This window comes from Mustela putorius, unplaced genomic scaffold (genome assembly GCF_011764305.1).
Source record: "Mustela putorius furo isolate JIRA1106 unplaced genomic scaffold, ASM1176430v1.1 tig00003869_pilon_pilon_pilon, whole genome shotgun sequence".
Lineage (NCBI taxonomy): Eukaryota > Metazoa > Chordata > Mammalia > Carnivora > Mustelidae > Mustela > Mustela putorius.
The window spans coordinates 5,116,194-5,137,911 of NW_025422021.1; the positions used below are offsets into that span (position 1 = coordinate 5,116,194).

A 21,718-nucleotide genomic window follows, 5' to 3' on the forward strand; every position below is an offset into this window, starting at 1 on the left:
ATCATTGGATTTTGCATAGATCATGAAGGTGATCTATAGTAAAAGATAATTTAGGTAGAGTCTTGTGATTGAATTTGCCACTGATTGTAGGTTGGTTTTAAAGACCTTGGACCTTGGAATCAGACCATAAAATCTGAACTGTGTTCCTTAAAGTGATATTCTTCAAATTCACCTGTGAGCCACTAGCAATCACATACAGGTTTCTAGGGGCTCTTGTAATTTCTTTCTTTCTTTCTTCTTCTTTTTTTTTTTTTTTAATGTATCTACACATTTAGATCATTAGGAGAGGGTTGGTAAGCAGCAATCAAAAAAGAAAGACAAAAATGTGGAAATCTTAAATTTAATTTCAACATAAAAATTATACTACAGCATATATATAGCTTTATTATATCCCATCAGCATGAAATTATGCTGTACCCTTCAAAATATATCATACACTTAACTGATGTCCATGGCAAAAATTATGGTATAGAGTATAGTCCGTATGTTGTTAAATTATTCACAAATACTTGATTTATTGTGAATAAATTACTGTAAATAAGAATTGGGTGTTATTTTGGGACCTAGGTTGGCCTAGTGAAAAAGCAAAGGTTTTGGAATGAGCTAAACCTAGGATTTCACATGAACTCTGCTGTGGAAGCTTGGCCAAGTTACTGAATGGAGTTGTGTGACCTTAGCCAAGTTACTATATCAGATTGAACTAAGCTTTATCACTTGTAAAGTGGTTGTTGTGAGGATTAGTAATGACTGACAAAAGGTTTGGAAGTAAAGGCTCTTATACAGTAGGTGCTCAATAAAGTCAAGTCTCACATGGGACACTTCACAAAGTAAGTACGATGATTTTGTATTAAACTGAATTGATATGGGGCGCCTGGGTGGCTCAGGGGGTTAAAGCCTCTGCCTTCGGCTCAGGTCATGATCCCAGGGTCCTGGAATCGAGCCCCGCATCAGGCTCTCTGCCCGATGGAGAGCCTGCTTCCTCCTCTCTCTGCCTACTTGTGATCTCTCTCTGTCAAACAAATAAATAAAATAAAAATAAATAAATAAATAAATTGAATTGATAAAGAGGAAATTAAGTGCTGGTGTTATATGACCTTCCTCCTGGAATTGACAATTGAAATTGAAAGGACATATTTCCTGCTGACAATACAGTACTTACTTCCCTAGAAGACTAAAACAGACCAACCTTAGTAAGAAATGTCTCCATAATGTTCCTTTATGGCGAAGTCTATAGGATACACAAAAACTTATGAATAAGTATTGTCACAAATCTTATCTTATGAATTGTCACAAATCTATCTTATGAATAAGTATTGTCACAAAATATCTATTTTTCCAGTGTTTAGGTCTTTGTTGTTAACATTGTTAATAAATCTTCAGTGACTTTGTCAGGGTAGTTAATAGATGATTTTAACTAATTCAGTTTAAACTGTTTATGGTAATTAGGGTTTCAAAGAGAGAGGGCTCAAGGAGGTAAAAGAAACAGGTAATATTTGATGCTTCTCAACTGAGTTCAGAAAGTATGAGTAAGTAGGTCCACCAATGCATGGTGCATGGAAGAAATTCTGAGATACCAGTAGAAAGTAAAAGCTTAGTATTTTGTAGTTTCTTTTTTTTATAAACTCAAATTTGCATTAAGATGCCTATTTTCTATTTTCTGGAATTTTTATGTCATTTAAATCAATAGTTAATGTTATTTTTTCCCATAATTCCTCTTTGATTATCTAACAGCAAAATTTCTTTGTTCTTTTCCCTAAAGGGCAGGGGAGAGGCAAAAAGAGAGGAAGAGGGAGCAAGAGAATCTTAAGCAGGCTCCATGCCCCATACAGAGTTCCATCCACGCATGGGGCTCAATCTCACAACATTGAGACCATGACCTAAACCAAAACCAAGAGTCAGTTAATCAACTGACTAAATCATCCAGGCACTTCCTAAAACTGTTTTTTTGGGGGAAAGCATTGTGTCAATTTTTCATAAAAATGAAGAGACAAACCTGACCCTGTGCCATTAGGTTGGGTAGATCCACTGCCCCTTTCTGTGGCATCCACCACTTCCTGGCTGTGGGCAATTCTGATGTTTCATTACTGGACCTTAAGAGCCTTGAGGGTAGAATTCATATTTCATTCATCTGGGTCTTCCCTCAACCCCCCAGCACAGAAAGTCCCATCAACTGTTATTTTTTAAATGATTAAATTGCCTAGATACTTTTTGACAAAACATTTCAGAAAACAGTTCTACTCAAATTCCCTGGTTAACAATTTTTTTTTTTCTTTTTGACATCCAAGGGAAGCAGCAAATTTTCATGCTTAAGGACTTAAGTACCAAAGTGACCTGCTCAGCTACTTATTACTTGGCCATTGATAAAAGATAGCTAGCACTCCAGGCCTCAGTTTCCTCATTTTAGAGAAGGTAATAATATACCTCTGTCAGGGCGCCTGGGTGGCTCAGTCAGTTAAGCGTCTGCCTTTGGCTCAGGTCATGATCCCAGGGTCCTGGGATAAGGCCCCACATCAGGCTCCTTGCAAGGAGCTTTCTTCTCCCTCTCCCTTTGCCTGCCATTCTGCCTACTTGTGCTTGCTCTTTCTCTCTCTTTCTCTGTCAGATAAAAAAATAAAAATTAAAAAAAATAATAATATACCTATGTCATTAGTTTTCTGAGAGGATTAAATAAAATGATCCATGTAAAGTGCATAGCCCATAGTCAAAACTCAATCTTATTTTACTTTATTTTGAGATTTTATATATCTATTTGAGAGAGAGCACAAGCAGGGGAAGGGACAGAAGGAGAGGGACAAGCAGACCCACTGAGCCACCCAAAAAACTCAATTTTTTTTTAAGTTTTTATTTATTTATTTGACAGACAGAGATCACAAGTAGGCAGAGAGACAGGCAGAGAGAGAGGAAGGGAAGCAGGCTCCCTGCTGAGAAGAGAGCCCAATGTGGGGTTCGATCCCAGGACCCTGGGATCATGACCTGAGCCGAAGGCAGAGGCTTTAACCCACTGAGCCACCCAAAACTCAATTTTTAAAAAGCAAGTGAATTCATACATTTACCATCACAAACTTTTTAAAGTTTATGAACCCCGAATACTGAAATATTTTATCTTTCATGAGGAGAAAGAAATGTGATGGGGGCACTTGAATGGCCCAGATTAAGCATCTGACTCTTGATTTTTGTCAGGTCATGATCTGAGGGTTGTAAATTCAAGCCCTGCATCAGGTTCCATGCTGAGCGTGGAGTCTGCTTGAGATTTTCTCTCTCCCTCTCCCTCTGTCCCTCCTCTAGCTCTACCTCTCTCAAATAAATAAATAAACAAACAAAATATTTAAAAGACAAACAACAACCCAAAAAAAAAAAAAAAAGGAAGGAAAAGGAAGGAAGGAAGAAAAAAGAAAGAAATGTGATGAACAGTTACCTAAACCTTACCAGGAAAGATAGCTTTAAACTGGCAGCAAAGTTACTGCATATTAGGTTTTTTTAGAAGCACACAACCAGAGGAATTTAATTTATTAGAAGAAGTGCAAAGATTATAATAGTATATATTCTTGTCAGTACATTTGATACCAATGCTCTTAGACCTTTTCATTAAAACAGAAAAACAAAAAAACCCTACCATTAGGTAGAGAGGCTGAAGTTGCCAACAGTTCATTTAGTTTTTTCCTGCCCTTCACTTTGAGGATCTTACATGTAGAAATCCTGTTCTCATATTTGTTTACAAGTTTTCTCTCTAATGAAAAATATTTTATCATTCTGTCTATGGGGAACTAATTAAACAGAACGTGGAAAAATGTCATCTCCAAGGAGTCTTGCTGTCAGTACTCTCAGTAAATAGAGCACAGCCAAGGGACTCTACAGAGACCTGACCTAGAGTGGACTGAGACTGGCTTTAGAATTGGCCAGCCTCATAAAATAATTTTCTTGAGTTTTGAGCAACTCACATCATTGTTTTGTAGCCCTCTGACTTATAATACTGAATCTAATCACGTCACCATGATTTGTAGAAAATATTTTTTAAATATATGAAATAATTATCATCTTTAAGAAACTAGGTTATTAATCTCCTCTAAAAATAAGGTGCTAGGATATAAATAAAATTTACAACTAACCCTTTAGGGTTGGTCCAATATCAAATTTGCCTTCAAAAGTCCTAGTCAAGGGTACCTGGGTGGCTCAGACGGTTAAGCATCTGCCTTCAGCTCAGGTCATGAATCCAGTGTCCTGAGATCAAGTACCAAATCAGGCTCCCTGCTCAGTGGGAAGCTTGCTTCTTCCTCTCCTGTTCCCCCTGCTTGTGCTTTCTCTCTCCATATAGCAAACAAATAAATCTTTTTTAAAATTAAAAAAAAAAAAAAGAAAAAGAAATAAAATCTCAGAAAGAAAGAAAGAAAGGAAGGAAGGAAGAAAGTCCTGGGCAATTTGTTGCATGAGAAGAATGTACTAGCAAGATCAGGAAATGTTATTCCATTCCTGCCTCTGCCAATAGCTAGCTAGCTAGATCACAATAGCTAGCTCTGTGATCATTGGTAATAACTTCACCCTTCAGTTTTCTCAAATGTAAAAGTTGGGCTAGATAAGGGAGGAAAAACACCTAATATGTGCTACTACTCCTGTCATTCTGTGTCCAGGGCAGACATTTTTTTTTTTTTTTGAAGATTTTTTATTTACTTATTCGACAGACGGAGATCGCAAATAGGCAGAGAGGCAGGCAGACAGAGAGGAGGAAGCAGGCTCCCCGCTGAGTGGAGAGCCCAATGCCGGGCTCAATTCTAGGACCCTGGGATCATGACCTGAGCCAAAGATAGAGGCTTTAACCCACTGAGCCACCCAGGCCACCCCAGGGCAGACGTTATTAATCAACCACTGAAATTTTTCTACCAAACTGGGAAGCTGCTTCTGAATTCTCAACAAAGCATTGTAGAGTTGGTAATCAAAGTAAAATGTACTTGCCACCTTTTGGTCAGCTTTAAAGGTTTTTCTGATTCTGATTATTACTCAAAGGCCAAAATGAGAATCTATGAAATAGCAAACGCCAAAAGACAAATACCATGGCAAATCTTACTTCTTTTTTTCACATTCCAATCTCTGAGAGTGTTAAAGACTTTGCCTGAAAGTCCTGTCCATGAGGATACTTTGCTCTTCCATGATTGCACTCAGCTTTTTGTTTGTCCAGAATAGACACAGTTTCATTTTTTTCTCTAATTCTAAAAATGTTTACTGTAAAAATTTGAACAGTGCAGAAAAGTACAAAATAAAAGTGAAAATTACCTGATACCCAACACCGCTTATTACTATTTGGTAACTGATCTTCCAGACATAGCTCTATGTATAAGTGTTTTTCTGTACTCTATTTTTTTTAATATGGCAATGTTATGTATCATTCTGAAGTTATGGTTCTTAGTCTCTCCTCAGTGTACTCACAGAACTCCATCTTCGTGTGGGGACTCCTATTCAGAGTGAAACTTAGCAAAGATAAGAGTAGATTGAAAGAGTAAAGGATCTTTAGACCCTTACCACAACCACACTTAAAGATGTGGACAAATTCTCCAGGCTCCATTCTGTAGATACAGAATGAAAAGATTTGCAAAGCTTGTGGTTAAAATTCAATTTGAAAATGAAATGGACCTAGTGGCTCGTGAGAAAAGCAAGTGTTCCTCCTCTACCCCATACCCCATCCCCACTTTTTTTTGCTTATTATTATAAAAGTAGTGGGCATTTATTTAGGAAAATATAGACAGACAAAAATGAGGGGGGAAAAAACCGTAAGTAATCTAATCAGAATATTTGTGATTGGGGCGCCTGGGCAGCTCAGTTGGGTAAGCATCTGTCTTTGGCTCAGGTCATGATCCCAGGGGCTCAACCTGATCCAAGGGTCCTGGGATAGAGCCCAACATTGGGCTCCCTCCTTAGCTGGGAGCCTGCTTCTTCCTCCCCCTCCCCTCTCCCCCCATACTCTCTCTCAAATAAATAAAGAAAAAATTTTTTTAAAGAAAGAATAATTATGACTAAGATTTTGGAGCATATATGTTCAGTCTTTTTTTTTCCCTATGCATATATATTTATATAAGTATCAACACAGAATTCAAAAGCACTCTTTAAACTGGGTTTTTCTCTTCACTCACTGCATTGCAGTTTCTGCAGAGCATTGTTTCTATTATCAGCAGGAAACTGTACAAGTTAAAACTGGCTTTGGAGATATACAGCTCTTTGTATCAGTAGTTTGCATAGTGAGGTTTGCACGCCAAGGAACCAAGGTTATGGGTGTGTTTTGAAATTAATACACTGATTACTTTGAATACTGCTATACAGGAGCTCACTGGCCACACTGCTCCTGAAGTTCAAATTCCCTCAGCAGATATTCAGCAAGAATCTTACATAACTGGTATAAATGAGGTCATTATGAGGGTCAGAATTTCTACATGCATTTATATCTCCACCTATTATTGATGAAATGTCTATGTTCCTTAGGGGTATTGTGATAAGAATATCTCATCATCCACCATCATCTATCTAATGGTATGATACTGATGTATGCTGTGAGAAAGTGACTTACTTTTTATGTAGCAACAAGTCTATTTTATAGGAAAGATATCTTCCTCACTCACAGGGAAGTCAATTTGCTTCAAAGGGTTTGAGACTCTATTAAATTGCAAAATACCATCCCTATATGTGCCCCCAATGATGGTGAACAAACAAAAGGCAGCCAGGAGAAAACTTGCCTTTGATATTTAATATATGCTTTTTGCTATCTATTGCTGAGAAACAAGCCACCCCCAAAATTTAGTGGCTGAAAACAACTGATTATAATCTCTTGCAATTCTCTGGGCTGATTAGGCACAGCCAGGCAGTCTTCTATAGGCCTTGCTTGGAGTCTCTCATTGATGATGTCAGATTGCAGTTGGGGGCTGGAGTTCACTGGGTGGGCTAGAAGGCTCCAAGATGGTTTTTTCACTCCATGTCTGGTGCTTTGGTTCACATAGCCTTCCTCTCCACCTGGAGTCTTTTCCTCCAGGGTTTCTGATAGACTTCTTCCATGATGGCTGACTTCTTGTAGAAAATTTAAAATTTCAGGACTTTATGACTTGGGCAGAGACCTGGCATAGTATCAGTTTCACCCTCTTTCCATAAGTCAAAGCAACTCAGGGCCAGTCTTGATTCAATGTAGGGGGACTATACAAGCATATCAATATGAGGAGGGGTGATTCACTGGGTGCCATTTTTGGAACCTAGTTACCCAATATCCTCCAACTGTATGCTGGACAAATTCAGAATTTTGACTATAATTCCAAAAGATATTTTCTAGCTCAAACACAGAGTACAATTAAAAAGAAAGTGAAGGGGCGCTTGGGTGGTTCAGTGGGTTAAGCCTCTGTTCTCTGCTTGGATCACCATCACCACTATCCAAATCTCGGGCTCTCTGCTTAGCAGGGAGGCTGCTTCCCCTCTCTCTGCCTGTCTCTCCGCCTACTTGTGATCTCTCACAAATAAATAAATAAAATCTTAAAAAAATAAAATAAAAATAGGGCGCCTGGGTGGCTCAGTGGGTTAAGCCTCTGCCTTTGGCTCAGGTCATGATCCCAGGGTCCTGGGATCGAGCTCCTCATCGGGCTTTCTGCTCAGCGGAGAGCCTGCTTCCCCTCTCTCTTTGCCTGCCTCTCTGCCTACTTGTGATCTCTTTCACTCTGTCAAATAAATAAATAAAATCTTTTTAAAAAATAAAAATAAAATAGAAAGAAAGTGAAAAAAAAAAAAAGGGAAGTCGCCTCAAGGTGATAAAGGATTCTAAAGCAGTAGGTGCTTTCATAGCCTTGTCAAACTTGGCAGATTAGATCACAGAGAAGGTGAAATAAGTGGGTCACTGCATCACCACTATACAAACTTTATGTACTCAGAAGACTTAATAATGCTTATTTTTTTAATAATAACTCTAGAACAAAGTATTATAATTCTGAAACATTAGAAGCATATATGGAGGGTTGTTTTTCCATAGACAGGAGAGAATTCAGACATCAATGGAAATGTGCAAGATTTAGTAGCATGTGAAACAAATTGGGGGAAATTTTAACTATTAGCTACAGGAGCAGGCAGTAAAGATTCCCAGGGCACCCCGACAGAAGAAAACCAGCATTTTCCTTCCTGTTCCTCCACAGCTTCTCAGTGCATATTATCTGTGCCCCCACAGCACAATAGGAAAGTTTACAGAACAAGGAAGAGCCTAGCTTCTCACATGAGGACAACGTCATTTTAGTGTCTACAAAATCTGGGAACTTCTTTGACATGGATGGTCTGAGACTAGGGTTCCCTTTTCTTGTGTGGAATCACCATTTAACACCAAGCAGCTTTCATTAATGTTTATTTTCTTTAACATGTTTAGACTGCTATCATATTACTCTCCTCCCTTTGAAAATATGTACTCTGGGGATGCCTAAAATAATACACTCCCAGCAACTACAGTTTTGAAAAATAAAGGTTATTTCATTCATTAAACTCAATGGAAATTTGTTGCTTAACAAGGAAATACCAAATACTTTATTAACTCCTTGAGGGCAGCAGCTGTGTCATATATGACTCTGGTATGTCCTGCCTCCAGGGTTCATTGTCTACTTTCTCCTATGGAGTAGTTTTAATAAGTAACTTGAATTGTTAACAATATACTTCTGTGCCCTTCTTTGATGCAGAAATGTCTTTTCATTATGTCTCTGCTTGTTTCATGTCAGGTTCATTTTAAGTAATTGCTCCTAAGCTTGTTTTCAATGTTCAGATCATTTTGCTGGCTTTTTAAATAACAGCTGAAAAGGTTTAATTCAAGTTGAAGACGTTTCCTTCAATTACAAGCAATTAATTTAAGCTTCATTTATCTCAAGGAATATTTGAACATATAAATTTACAGATAAATCCTGGGAGTGTCAAATTACGCAACCAAGAGAAGGTAAGTTCTTTGCAGTTTGGGGGGGGGGGGCGGGCGTTGATCTGCAATAGTCAGGCTTTTTTTTTTTTTTTCCCCCTGCCAGGTTCTTGAATGAAATAGTAAAACTTCTAACAACACTGTCTACTTCACCCAGCTTTGCATAATTCCAAGAAACTAGAAACTAGATTGTTCTTAAAGAGTTAGAAAGATTGTTGATGCATAAGAGAAAACAAAACCATTTATCTCTTCTCTCAAAATTTCACAATATTCCTGTTTTCAAATAATTGAAGTTTTTTCGTGGACAATGATTACTTTTTAAATAATCGCTTTTAACGTAAAAGGTAATACGTATTCATTGTAGACTTAAAATTTACTTAAAATAACGAGAAAGGTAAAAATCATTCGTGATGTTACTACTGTTTTGTTGAACTATTTTTTTCCCTAGACACCGTATGTTTTTACAGGACAGATCCATACTACCCAAACTATTTTATAACTTGGTCTTTCTTATTTTTATTCTTAAAATTTTACCCTGGGTACGTGAAAAGAAACTTGTAGAGATTACGGCATGTTGTAGTACTGCAATGTTCAAAGACGCCATCTGTAGTGTGGTGTGTGCGCTCTGGTGGGAATCTTGCTAGGCCATACCGACCACTCTCCCGACCCAAAGAGACCTCCCTATATGCCCTTGGGGATCTGGGCCCAGCGGGAGTGCCAGGGCGGGGGAGTAAGCAGAGGGCGTTCAGGGTGACTGCGAGCACGAGATCCCCGCGCGGTCCAGATCTGCCCTGGGCGAGTCCCGCTGGCCCCCACCCCGGAGGGGACCGAGGGCGAGAGGGCAGTCCGCGTTGCGCACGGCTTGGGTCCAAACCTCTAGCCCCAGCCCCCAGGACTGGCGCCACTCTCGAGCGGAGGAGTGAGATAAAGTCCGGCAAGGTTCTGCATTTCCAAATCAGGGAGGCGCAACTCGGATACCGGCGCCTCTGCCGGGTCTCCAGGCGTGTTTGTTCCAACTGTTTAAACTGTTTCAAAGCGCCCGAATCCGAGCGACCTTCGGCAAACAACTCTTAATCTCGCGGGCCGAAAGCCTAGGTTTTACTTGCGGGGGGAGAAGGGTTTGAGCTCAGGAGGCGGAGAGCTAATACAACCCTCTTCCGGGCACCCCGCCCGCCCGTGGCCACCCATGGCTGCCCCCGGCCACCCACGGCCGACCCCAAGGACACCCCCACCCCTCGCCACCCGCGGCCAGCGAGCTTCTTGCGTCAGCTGGAGCGGGGGTGGGGGATTTTCGGAAACTCGGCCTACGCCGCCAGCCCGGGAAGGAAGGACCCGGGCTCTCGCCCCGCCCTCGGGGGGGCGGGAGGCGGAGCGGGGCAACATCCCGACTGGCCTCTCGGGCCGTGTCGCGGAATAGCGAGTGCCGGGGATCCTGGAGGAGCTACGGCCGCTGCCGCCGCCGCCGCCGCCCGGTCCGCGCCGCGCCTCGGCAACTGGGACACAGCCGCCGTCGGGGAGCGCCAGAACACGGTCACCAGCTCATCATGATGGACTTGGAGCTACCGCCGCCCGGACTGCCGTCCCAGCAGGTGCTGCCCAGACCCTGGGAGCCCCGCGGTGGTGCCCGGACGGGGGCAGGGAAGTGAGGGAGCCGCGGACCGGGCGGGGACAGCCGCAGCCGGTGTCTCCCGTCTACCGCCGGAGTCCGGACTGCAGCGGCCGCACAGTAGAGCCGCTGCGTTTGCGCCGGGCCCGGGTCAGGAGAGGAGCGAGACCTCCGAGGGCCACGAGGACCCAAGGGGCAGCGAGGGGAGTAGGGGGTGCGGCCCCCGAAGGGTGGATGGGTGGAGGCCTGGAGGCTTCGTTCTCGGGCGTAGGGGCCTCGCTAGCCGCGCGTCCCCAGCTTCCGGAGCTGGGACTCCGGAGCCCCAGCTGGCCCCCGGAGTTAGAGGTGGCTGGGCTGGAGGAGGGGGCGGACGCCGGCGGTCTGAGCCGGCGCGGCCCGGCCCTTCCGGGGCTGCGCTGCTCCTCCGCCTCGGAGCCGGCAAAAATGTGCCTAGTCACGGGGCCGCTCTCGGGGGGAGTTGAGGTCCCCTCCGGATTGGGACCCGGAGCCCCTGCTCTGCCGCCGCCCCCATCCACGGCCTCGGTGGGAGCGGACTGTGACGCTGCGCGCCCACTCGCTGAGCCGTCCAAGAGCGCTCCTTTCCAGAGCAATCCGTCGGTCTGTCTGTCGGATCGCTGGTAGGCAGCCTAGCGAGAAAGCCCAGCCCCCAGGGTGGGGGAGGGAAGAGGTCACAAAGTGCCGGGCGCGCTCTGATGCCCCGACGTGCGGCGGCCGTAGCGGCCCTGCGCGCTCGCTCGAGTAGTGGAAAAAGTTCGGACTCGCAGATCCGAGGTCATCCCCTGGCAACGGGGCGGTAAATGGGGGGCGAGGCGGCGGACTGAGGTCGGATGCCGCCGCGCCCCAGCTTGATCCCCGCGCGGTGCCCCCCAGTGGCGCACGCCGCGTGCGTGGACTCGGCCTCCATGAGAGTGGCCGGTTGGCTGTCACGGCGGCCCTTGGTTGGCCCTTTCCTGCTTTATAGCGTGCAAACCTTGCCGCGCCAGGGCCAAGGGACAAGTTGGAGCTGTTGATCTGTTGCGCAATTGTTATTTTCCCCAGGGCGGCTTTGTCTTTGGATTTAACGTTTCAGAATTGCAGTTACAAAATGTGTAAAGCAGGATATTCTGTTCTGTGCTGTCAAGGGTAAGAGTTTCGAGTGTAGATTAGAAATTCTCTTGATTTTAGGTTGTTAGTAAAATTTCTGCTATCATAAACTATTTCTTCCTTGGATGCTTTATGTAGTTTCTCTGTTTTTTAAGAATTTGCCTCGATTTCTTAGCATGTTGCTTCTTTCGCTAAGGCAGAGGGAAGGGACACTTGTGTTTCATAGTGTTTTCCTAACAAGTTTTGTAAATTGTTGTAAAAGTGAAAAGTTTCTGTTCATACTTTGTAGGGACTTTTAAAGGAGTAGATAATTTATACTTGAAACTGTTTTTGGTAATTGGTTCCTTAGGAAAAAATACTTGGTTCAAGGAAATGTGTAACGTAAAAAGTGCAGTAAGAGCGTATGTTTATATTATTATCTGTGAAGCTTTACATTTATCTTGAAGATTTAAAGTAAGATTTTAAGTTTTTGATAATTTATTGTGCTTTTTTCTTTGAAGCTGTTTACCTTGAACTTTCTCCCAGTAATGATTAGGATCGTATTCCCCCAACTCCCACGAGTATGAAGTAAATTGTGCTTTTCAATTTAGCTACTATTCAACAGTATTCATATAGCTGTGTAGCCGTTTATATAGTAGTCTTCAGGATCAGAGGATATGAGGCTAATGGACTTTTGCTTTTCTAAACTGTAGCCTAGAGTCCTCTGTTATTCTTAAATAATATGGTAAAGAACTGTGTGATTTAATATTCCACGCATACAAAAGCTCAAAAAGCATGTGTACTGCTTTCTCTTTTAAAAGTGAATATACAGTTTTATTTGATAAGGTAACTACTTTTCCACCTTTAATCAGACATAATTTTCATATCTGTAGGCTATGAAAAAAATGGAATAAAATTTAGAATCTGTTTGATCTTAAATAATTTTTGGTATTCTGGAAAGATTTCCATGGAGTCAAAATAGATTCTGACCTCTGTCAAAGAAATTGCAGGTGTGAGGTGGTATTAGGATACAATTTCTCATTCTGTGTGTGGGGAGGAGATGTTGATAAACAGGGTAGTATGGAGAGCCTTAGATTCTGTATTTCCGTTAAGTGGAAGGAACCATCCATTACCCTTTCCAAGGGTGTCTTGGGGAGTTAAAGTACTTTTAAGAAGGGATGAAGTTGATCTTGGACTAGACTGATAAGATTATTTTTAAAAAGAAAAATAGGACAGGCCTCTCATCTGAATGAATGTTGAGCAAAGAACACCTTGACTTTTTAAAATACGACTTTTTAGACTTTTGAGAGATTATAAAAGCTGCATGTTGGAGAATAAATACACAGTTCACAATAGTTTTTCTGCATTAAAAATAACTTGGGCCTTTTGGCATGTTTCTTTCTCATTAACTTGGGTTTTTATAAACAATACTGAGAAAAAGAACTGTCTTTAAGATTACCGGGATGAGTTGAAAGCCAAATAGACTATTTTTTTTCAATACTGACTTTCATTCAGGATGAAATATCCTTCAGAGCTATGTAGAAAAGAACCCCTCTGTGGACTGTAAGCACATCTTTCTGGAAATTGCCTACCTACTGGCTGGGCATAATTTAAAGGGGGTTTTGCATAAATAATATTTTCTCTTTAATTTGTCCTTAATCTGGGGTTAATTTTTCAGTGCAAACTCCTGGGTGCAGGAAGAATTTGGCATTAAGATGATACTAGATGAATTATTGGGCACTTCGTTCGTGCCAGGCGCTGCAATAATTGCTTCACATGCATAATTCCGCACTAACCCCATGGGAAATACTATTATCTCAAGTTTCCAGGGGGAGTAAATGGGCCAAGAGTCCTGCTTAAAGTGCCCCAACTATTTTTTAAAATTAATTCATCTGTTTATTTACATAATCCCTGCTCCCAGTATGGGGCTCAAACTCATGATCCCGAAATCAAGAGTCACACGCTCCTCTGACTGAGCCAGCCAGACACCAGAGGTGCCCCAACTGTTATCGAGTGGTGAAGATGGGAATCAAACCTGCATAGTCTGACTCCAGTGGCTTTTACTCACCGCTTCCAAAGTAGACCAGGACCACTTAAACTTTAAACAGAAGGAAAAGCTCCTACTTTATTTTAAAAGTGGATTAATTGAGGAAAAACCCAGGTAAGGAAAGGCAGGAATCAAAAAGATTGATCTCTGCACCTTTTCCACTTAACAAGAAATTCAGTAACTGTGTGTGTATTAGGGCAGGTGGACCTTAAATACAGTGAGAGTAAGTATAGCCTGTCAATGGAATTGCTGCATGGGGGCCTTTTAAGGAAGGTACAGTCCTAGAGGGGTTTAATTTAGAGAGGCAAGACCTTTTTGTTGTTGTTGTTGTTGTTCTAGATTTATTTTTAAGTTCTCTCTGTGCTCAGCTTGGGGTCAAACTCAAAACTCCGGGCTCAAGAGTCTCATGCTATAGTGAACCAGCCAGGCACCCCAGGACCACCCCAAAATTCTGGGATCTCAGCAGTGTTCCAGATTAAGGATAGGATTGGGGTTAAGACATCACATTCTTCAGGGACCATTTTCCTTTTTCTTAACTAAACCTGTTAGCTCCAGACTTTTTGTTTACCTTTATTCGTCTAGTTAGTTGGTATATTCTCCTGTTCCATTGGCTTTTTTTGTTTTCAAGTAGTAGTCAAAAATAAATTTGAAAGTGAAGATACATAGTATGGCGAAGAGTGGGAGAGACAGGGTTGAGCTAGGTTGAAGGTCAGTGGGTAGGATGGGGAGAATCTGAGTGGAAAATGTCTAGGAGAAACTTGTTGGCTCAAGTTAAGCACGGGTCTCTTGTTTGGGGCATTTCTGAACTGAAGCAAGCATAAGAGCTCCCATCTGTCTTGTTGAAGCTTAAATTAGGGTTTTGAGTTAGTACATTTCAAAATTAAATATATTATTTCTTAGTCTTTATTGTTAAACAAGGGACTTTCAGAATTATTGTCTTATTCATCTAATTAAGGATGCTGCTGCCATCGAGTGGATCATGGTCCAGGCACTATGAAGGTTTGCTGAAATCTGCTGCACACCAAGATACAGGAACAGAGGTTTCCTAAATGCAGTATTTGGCCTGCCTCCTTTACCTTTGGCTGTATGTTTGTTTTAAATTTACTGTAATATGGAGAAAAGAATTTATATTTTGGTAATACTATTTCTAGGGGTTACTAAGATTTCACTGCCACCTGCTTTTATTTTTTATTTTATTTTTTTTAAGATTTTATTTATTTGACAGAGAGAGATCACAGGTAGGCAAAGCAGTAGGCAGGGGATGGGGAAGGGGAGGCGGGGAAGCAGGCTCCCTGCTGAGCAGAGAGCCTGATGTGGGGTGGTTCCCAGGACTCTGAGATCATGACCTGAGCGGAAGGCAGAGCTTAACCCACTGGGCCACCCAGGCGCCCCTGTCCCCTGCTTTTAAATATGCTCCAACAAATGTTTAAACAGCTCTAAGATAACAGGCCAAGGCTTTTTCAATTGCTCAGTTGGTAATGGTATGTTTTCTTGTTTGAAACAAAAGCAAAAATACATTCAAGTTAATAATATTTACATTCTCAAACAGTATTGGAGGGGGTAAATGGTGTTCTTACACTAACCTCCCATACACATGGACACCCCCCTCAAAAAATCAACACTGCTAAACAGAATTCCATTCTGCCTAAAGTTGGGAGTTTTCTGTGGGTCAGCCCCTGCTACAAAAAACTGTTTAACTATTAAAAATTTTAGGAAGAGGGCACCTGGCTGCCTCAGTTGGTAGAGCATACAACTCTGGCTCTCAGGGTCATGAGTTTGATCCCTACGTTGGGTGTAGAGATTACTTTATAAAAAAAAAGAAGAAGAAGAAGAAGATGAAGAAAAAGAAGGATTTTAGGAACTCTTAGTGTAGAAGGCACTTTTAACCAGTCATCTTTGTTGCATGTGACCTATAATACCTTTGTGTCATAAAGCCACATATATGAGAGTTGCTGTGTATGTAAGCACGTAAATTTATTTGGCCTAAACTCTGGTGGTAAAGAGAAATCTAGGACAGGAGAAGGATTTAGATCACCAAGTCCATCTTTCAATGGTCCTGTTGATAACTGACTCTTGAGACTCATTATAATCCCATCAAAAGCCTGTGTTCTGGAGGATTAAAAAAAATTCCTTGGCAAAGCTAAGTAGTCATTCCTTTCTCACAAGCCTGGAAATGGAGACTTTGGGGCCGGAGGAACAGTATAGTGGCCAGATCTGAGCTCTCCATTGCCTTTGTTTTATTTTGTTTTTTTTTAAGTAAGTGAAGAATGATTGTATAAGAAAAGAAAAAAATCGAATCATTTTGGCTTTGAAGCCTGAACCTAGACTTCTTATTTTCTGTTAGCAATTTTATTAAATTGCTTTTAAAAATCTCTGATACTTGTCTTGACTGTGTTTCTTTTTCTTTCCCCTGTACACCTAGATTGTAAATTCATTAAAAGCTGGGCATAGAATTTATATTTGTGTCCTTTTTTTTTTTTAAGAACAGCGTTTTGAGCTAGAATTCCCATGCCGTATATTCCACCCATTATAACAAATTCAGTGACTTAGTGTGTTCAGAGTTGTGGAGCCATCACCACAGTCAATTTTAGAACATTCTCATCACCCTAGAAAGAAAGCCTGTACTTACTAGCAGTAACTCCCCATTTCTCTTCAGCTCCCTTAGTCCCGGGTAACCATGCAGCCATCCCAGTCTCAGTGGAGTCGTCTATTCTGGATATAGCGTATAAATGAAATCATACCATTTTGTGTGATTGGCTTCTTTCAGTTGATGTGTTTATAAAGTCCGACCATGGGGTTGCACAGGACTTCATTTCTTTCTGTTGCAGAGTACTATTCTACTGTATGGATACCCCCCATTTAATTTATCTAATCATCAGTTGATGGGCTTTTGGGTTGTTTCTACTTTACCTGTTTCTTTTTGTTCCCTGCAACAGTGGTTCTTAAATTCTGTTGTCTGGTAGAATCACCATCAGTATTTCAAAATACTGACATCCAGGCCTTATCCCTCTTTTTTTTTAAAAGATTTTATTTATTTATTTGACAGAGAGAGTTCACAGTAGACAGAGAGGCAGGCAGAGAGAGAGAGAGGGAAGCAGGCTCCCTGCTGAGCAGAGAGCCTGATGTGGGACCCTGAGATCATGACCTGAGCCGAAGGCAGCGGCTTAACCCACTGAGCCACCCAGGCGCCCCCAGGCCTTATCCCTCATTAAATGAAAAGTCTGTGATGATGGGACCCAGGCAGCAAGTTTTTGTTTCGTTTTTGTTTTTAAAGCTTCTGAAAAGGGATTCCAGTATGCAGTCAGGTTTATGAACCAATGCCCTAGAGCCCCAAGCTCAGGTCTTGGTACCCATCGAAGATATGGTATTCGAATGTCTGTCTTAAATCCATGAAAAGAAGTGGTTTTATATTTGATCACTGACCTTCACAACCTAAGGTTACACCTAAATCTGGGAACTCTTTTAAGATGCCTGGCAAAATGTTTGAAATTCAGTATATATAACTTGAGCTCTTTAAGCTCTTGAAGTTGATTTGGGTGGCGATTTTGTTATCAAAACGTTTTCTCCAAGTGGGTCAGAATTTTCCTGTCCTTGGTGGGGAACGTGACCTGTGATTGGGACTCGCACAGAAAAGGCAGTGAGGGCTGTGTGCTTGGGTACATGCTGGGGAGCCTGGCGGTCAGGACAGACTTTGCTTTATTCCAGGAAGTTCCTTGCTCTGCATTCCTTGGCCTCATTATCCTATTTAAAAAGAACAAAAACCTTAAATCTACAAGGCAGCTTTTAGCAATTCATTTTTTTGACTCCCTGTGTTCTGCCTGGTGAAGTCTACTTTATATTTCTACCTCAGTGGCTGCAAGATGTACTTAGCTGAATAGCTTTCTGCTGTACGTCTTTGAAAACTGAGGCTAATTTCTGTATCATTTGCGAGTGTTAAATGGCACAGGAGTACCCCCGGGGAGAACTGAAGGTGGTTCGGGGCCTTCTGAAGCTGGCGTAGCCCCGCCTGGCGGACGGGGTGGGAACAGGCAGCGCGCTCCAGCCTCTGCACAAAATAACACACATGCATGTAGAAGCCGGCCTATTCCAGTCTGCGGAATTAGAATCCAGGGGAGAAGGATTATGGTGTTTTGTTGCTTTCTGTGAACAGAACTGGAACACAGGTATGACACACAGTGAACCGTAGTGTTCTGTAGAATGCTGCTGCTTCTATAGGAGCTTGAGGTTTGACCTTTTTGCTGCTCTGTTTTATAGTATTGAATTGATCGGGGAGTCTTGCTGCTGTGTCTGCAGTGTTGAGGAACCTTGAATTTTTTGATACAGGGGAAAATAAAAAGTATTAACATTAAAATTCTGGTAATGAAAACCACCCAAAACAAAAACTGTATTTTTTAATTGAAGTAGGGAAAAATTTGAAGTTGTTTTTGTTCTTGGTAAGTCTCAATGAAACATAATTAAAATATACATTGAGAGAACAGCCCCAAAGGACAGGAACAGGGCTGGTTTACATTGTGCTAGCTGTGGGCCCTGGCCTGTGTGTTTTTCTGCTGGTTCCCAGGCTGAGATGAGGACCAAGAATAAGAACCATTCTGTGAATTCAGGCTTTTTTTTTTCCCCTCCTCCAGAGACAAAGGCTCACCCTGTGCTGGCAAATTCTTTTTTTTTTTTTTTTTTTTTTAAGATTTTACCTATTCGACAGAGAGAGATCAAAAGCAGGCAGAGAGAGAGGAAAAAGCAGGCTCTCCCAGGAGCAGAGAGCCGGATGTGAGGCTCGATCCCAGGACCCTGGGATCATGACCTGAGCTGAAGGCAGAGGCTTTAATCCACTGAGCCACCCAGGCGCCCCCTGTGCTGGAAAATTCTTTACCCAGCTGCGTGTTTGAGAGAATCCTTGGGGCAGTGGATTGAGAATAGGATGATGACTCTGTGAAGGAAAATATCAGGTTCTATTTGACATGGGGGAAAGGTTCTATCATGAAAGGGAAAGAGATTGGGAGGAAAAAGAAAACTAGCTTAAGGGATTTCTTTTAATGAACCCAGGGAGAATATAATCCTTTTGGATTCTTCCTGAGGAATTTTTTTTTTTTTTTAAATTTATTTGACAGAGATCACAAGTAGGCAGAGAGGCCGACAGAGAGAGAGAGGAGGAAGTAGGCTCCCTGCCAAGTAGAGAGCCCGATGTGGGGCTCGATCCCAGGACCCCTGGGATCATGACCTTAGCCAAAGGCAGAGGCTTAACCCACTGAGCCACCCAGGCGTCCTGGACCTGGAATTTTTAACTGAAGATCTTCTAAATCTTACTACTTTGCAGCTTGCCCTTAGATTCTCTATGTGAGGACAGGGAGAGCATTTTCGAGTATTTACTTGTGCTGTTTACACTCATAACCTTTAGTTCTTGTAATGACCCTGATAATACAGGGTTGGGTCGTTCTTGAGAAAACTCTTTGGAGAAGTTAAGGAGTCCAGAGTTCAATTTAGGAAACCAGAAACCACATGATATTTCAAGCAGGGAATTTAATATAGGAAATTAGTTCTTTAGGTGATGGGCAGACAACCCAGAGATGAGCAGCCAGAAGTTGGCACCATGTCAGGAGCTGGCAGCCCTGAGATGAAAGCTCTCCCTCCCACCCCCCAGCACCCCTCCTGTACCCCTTCTAGTTAGCTGAGTGCACATATGTGACCACTGGGCAATTCAGTCATAATGTAGTCTTAGAAATTCCTGTGGAGGACAGACACAGTCTCCACTCAGGGAGTTCCCAGTTTGGGGGAGTGCCCCCATTGTTGCTGGGTCATGTGCTTCTTTCCCCTTTGAGGTGTCCCTGGGATGCAAGGGCAGGATAGATTACGCTTAGGGCTGCTTCTGGTGTTGCTGAAGGACTTTGGCCTCTGGGTCCTGAACTTGGGGAGTTCAGAAAGGAGGGGGAAAATATCTTGAGAGCTGGGGAACCTCACATCTTTTCTCATTGATCCTAATAAATAAAGCCTTTTCTTGCGCAGAGAGATGGGAATAGAAATGACTCCCCTAGATAGCTCATCCTTCTCCCTTTCTTCAGCATTGCTGGTGAAGGTGGTAATGGGTGGGGGCGGGGAGGACAATTATTCTTTGCAGTTCACCTTTTACCAACTCACTAACTCACTTCTGGTGTGAAAAAGAGTCAGCCTTTTGATGTTACAAGACATCTGAATAGAGACAGCTAGCGATTTTGTAGGGAAGGGAAGGAAGAGAAGCTAACGATCACTGAACACCTGCTAGCACTGTAGTAAGTCTTGGGCATGTTCTCTTACTTGATCTTGACAATAAATCTATGGTGATAAGAGCCATTACCTCCATTTCACAGACGAGGAAACCCATTCAAAGAGGTTAATTAAGTAACTTCTCCAGGGCCATGGCCCTTCCAATGGCAGAACAGGAATTTAGAATGCCCATAGTCCCTGTCCTCCCCTCCCTGTTTTCCTCCTTCCTTCCATTTCTTCTTTGCTTGTCTAATGACTGTGAGTGTTGTGTTAGGTGCTCAAGAGTGAGGGGGACTCCTTTACAAAGATGAATCAAGGCAGTGTCCCTACCTCATGGATCTTGCTCAGTGTTTATCGGAAGGAGTGAGTGCTGCTGGCACAGGGGCTGGACTTCTCTTTGGTGTGGAGGACTGTCCCACATTCCAGGATGTTCAGCACCATTGTGACAACTAGAAAATCCGTTCTTCATCCCCATCCAGGATCAATTGCTCCATGGGGGTAGTCCCAGCCTCATTGGAACCACGGTGATCCGCCAACTTCTAGAGCTATTTTGAAGCTAGGACGTTACTGTTCCCAGGAAAGCTAAGGATATTACAGTAATCCCTTATTATCCGTGGGGATAAGTTCAGGACCCCCAGTGGATGCCTGAACCCAAGATAGTGCTAAACCCTATACATACTATGATTTTCCTATACCTACATACCTGGGACAAAGTTTAATTTATTATTTAGGCACAGTAAGAGATTAACAACAGCATGATAAAAATAGAACAATTGTAACAATGTAATGTAATAAAAGTTAAGAAGTGGTCTCTGAAAATACTATACTATACTCACTCTTCTTGTGAAGACGTCAGATGATAAAATGCCCACATAATGAGATGAAATGAATGACGTAGGCCTTGCTATGGCTGCTGTTGACCCTGTGACAATACATCAAGAGAGGATCATCTGCCTCTGGACCTTGGTTGACTGCAGGTCACTGAAAGTGGTGGAGAATGAAACCACGGATCAGGGGCCTCTCCATGGGTCCTTCCCTTGTTCTTTGTAGGGAAGCCCCCATCTCCTCAGATGGCAGCGTATTCACACCTTTTATTCCGAACTAGAAGGGAGTGATAGAGAAAGTGATGAAAGCTCCAGAAACGAGAAAGCCAAGTACATTTCATTTATTCCGGTCGAGTGTCGGGTCGAGTGTCGGGTCCAGTTCACTTAACACAGAGTTCAGTGTCATTTGATGCCCTAATCCTTCCCCTGCTGATAGTTACCATTTCTCAGGCCTACAGCTGCAGGGAACCTGTCCTCACAAGATAAACTACACATTGTTTCAAGTTTTCAAGATGAAGTTAAAGGTCATGTACCATTATCTCTCTGGGTCTTTACTGCCATTTCTACTGGGACTTCGTGAAGAAGTCTTGAATACTGCATATAGAATAGTTGAAGAGGTTAAGACCTTATGGTAATAGATCGATGCTTTGAAAAAAGTCAGAATATGGGGGCCAAGTGAGTTTGCCATGTTTGACCGTCAGTCTGAGGGATATAACTGTTGTCCTGTAAGAACATACACTTAGCATTTATGTTGACTGATGTGTTACTCAGGTTGCAAGATTCTTTGGTGGATATTTGAAGATACTATCTTGTTGATTCCCACAAAAAATCAATTATATGGTTAACTTGAAGGGGGGAGGTGTTTATAGTTTTTAAGGTGTGATACATTGTTTTTAATAGAGCACCCAAGGAGTAATTTGAAGTATTGGTAACTATGAAGTGAATTTAATAGTTAAATAATTTTTCTGTGGCTAGTAGTTGGGTCATAACTGATATCAAACATGGTATCTTTGTTATTTAAT

At 42.3% G+C, this 21,718-nt stretch overlaps 1 protein-coding gene across 5 annotated transcripts in view; it reads left to right on the forward strand.

Annotated features, from left to right (window-relative positions):
* The first annotated feature begins 10,275 nt into the window (after window positions 1–10,275).
* NFE2L2 (NFE2 like bZIP transcription factor 2) overlaps window positions 10,276–21,718 on the forward strand; it is a 34,290-nt gene continuing 22,847 nt past the window's right edge. For 2 of the 5 annotated variants that reach the window (XM_013046813.2, XM_045066686.1), the window contains exon 1: window positions 10,276–10,491. Coding sequence is in view for 2 of the 5 variants with exons in the window: in XM_045066686.1 (XP_044922621.1) it covers window positions 10,447–10,491 (45 nt within the window). In the remaining 3 variants the exon portion in view is untranslated. Of the gene's footprint in view, window positions 10,492–11,182; window positions 11,652–21,718 lie in introns of those variants that run through there. The other 3 variants (XM_004774408.3, XM_004774409.3, XM_004774407.3) reach the window with 2 other exon arrangements.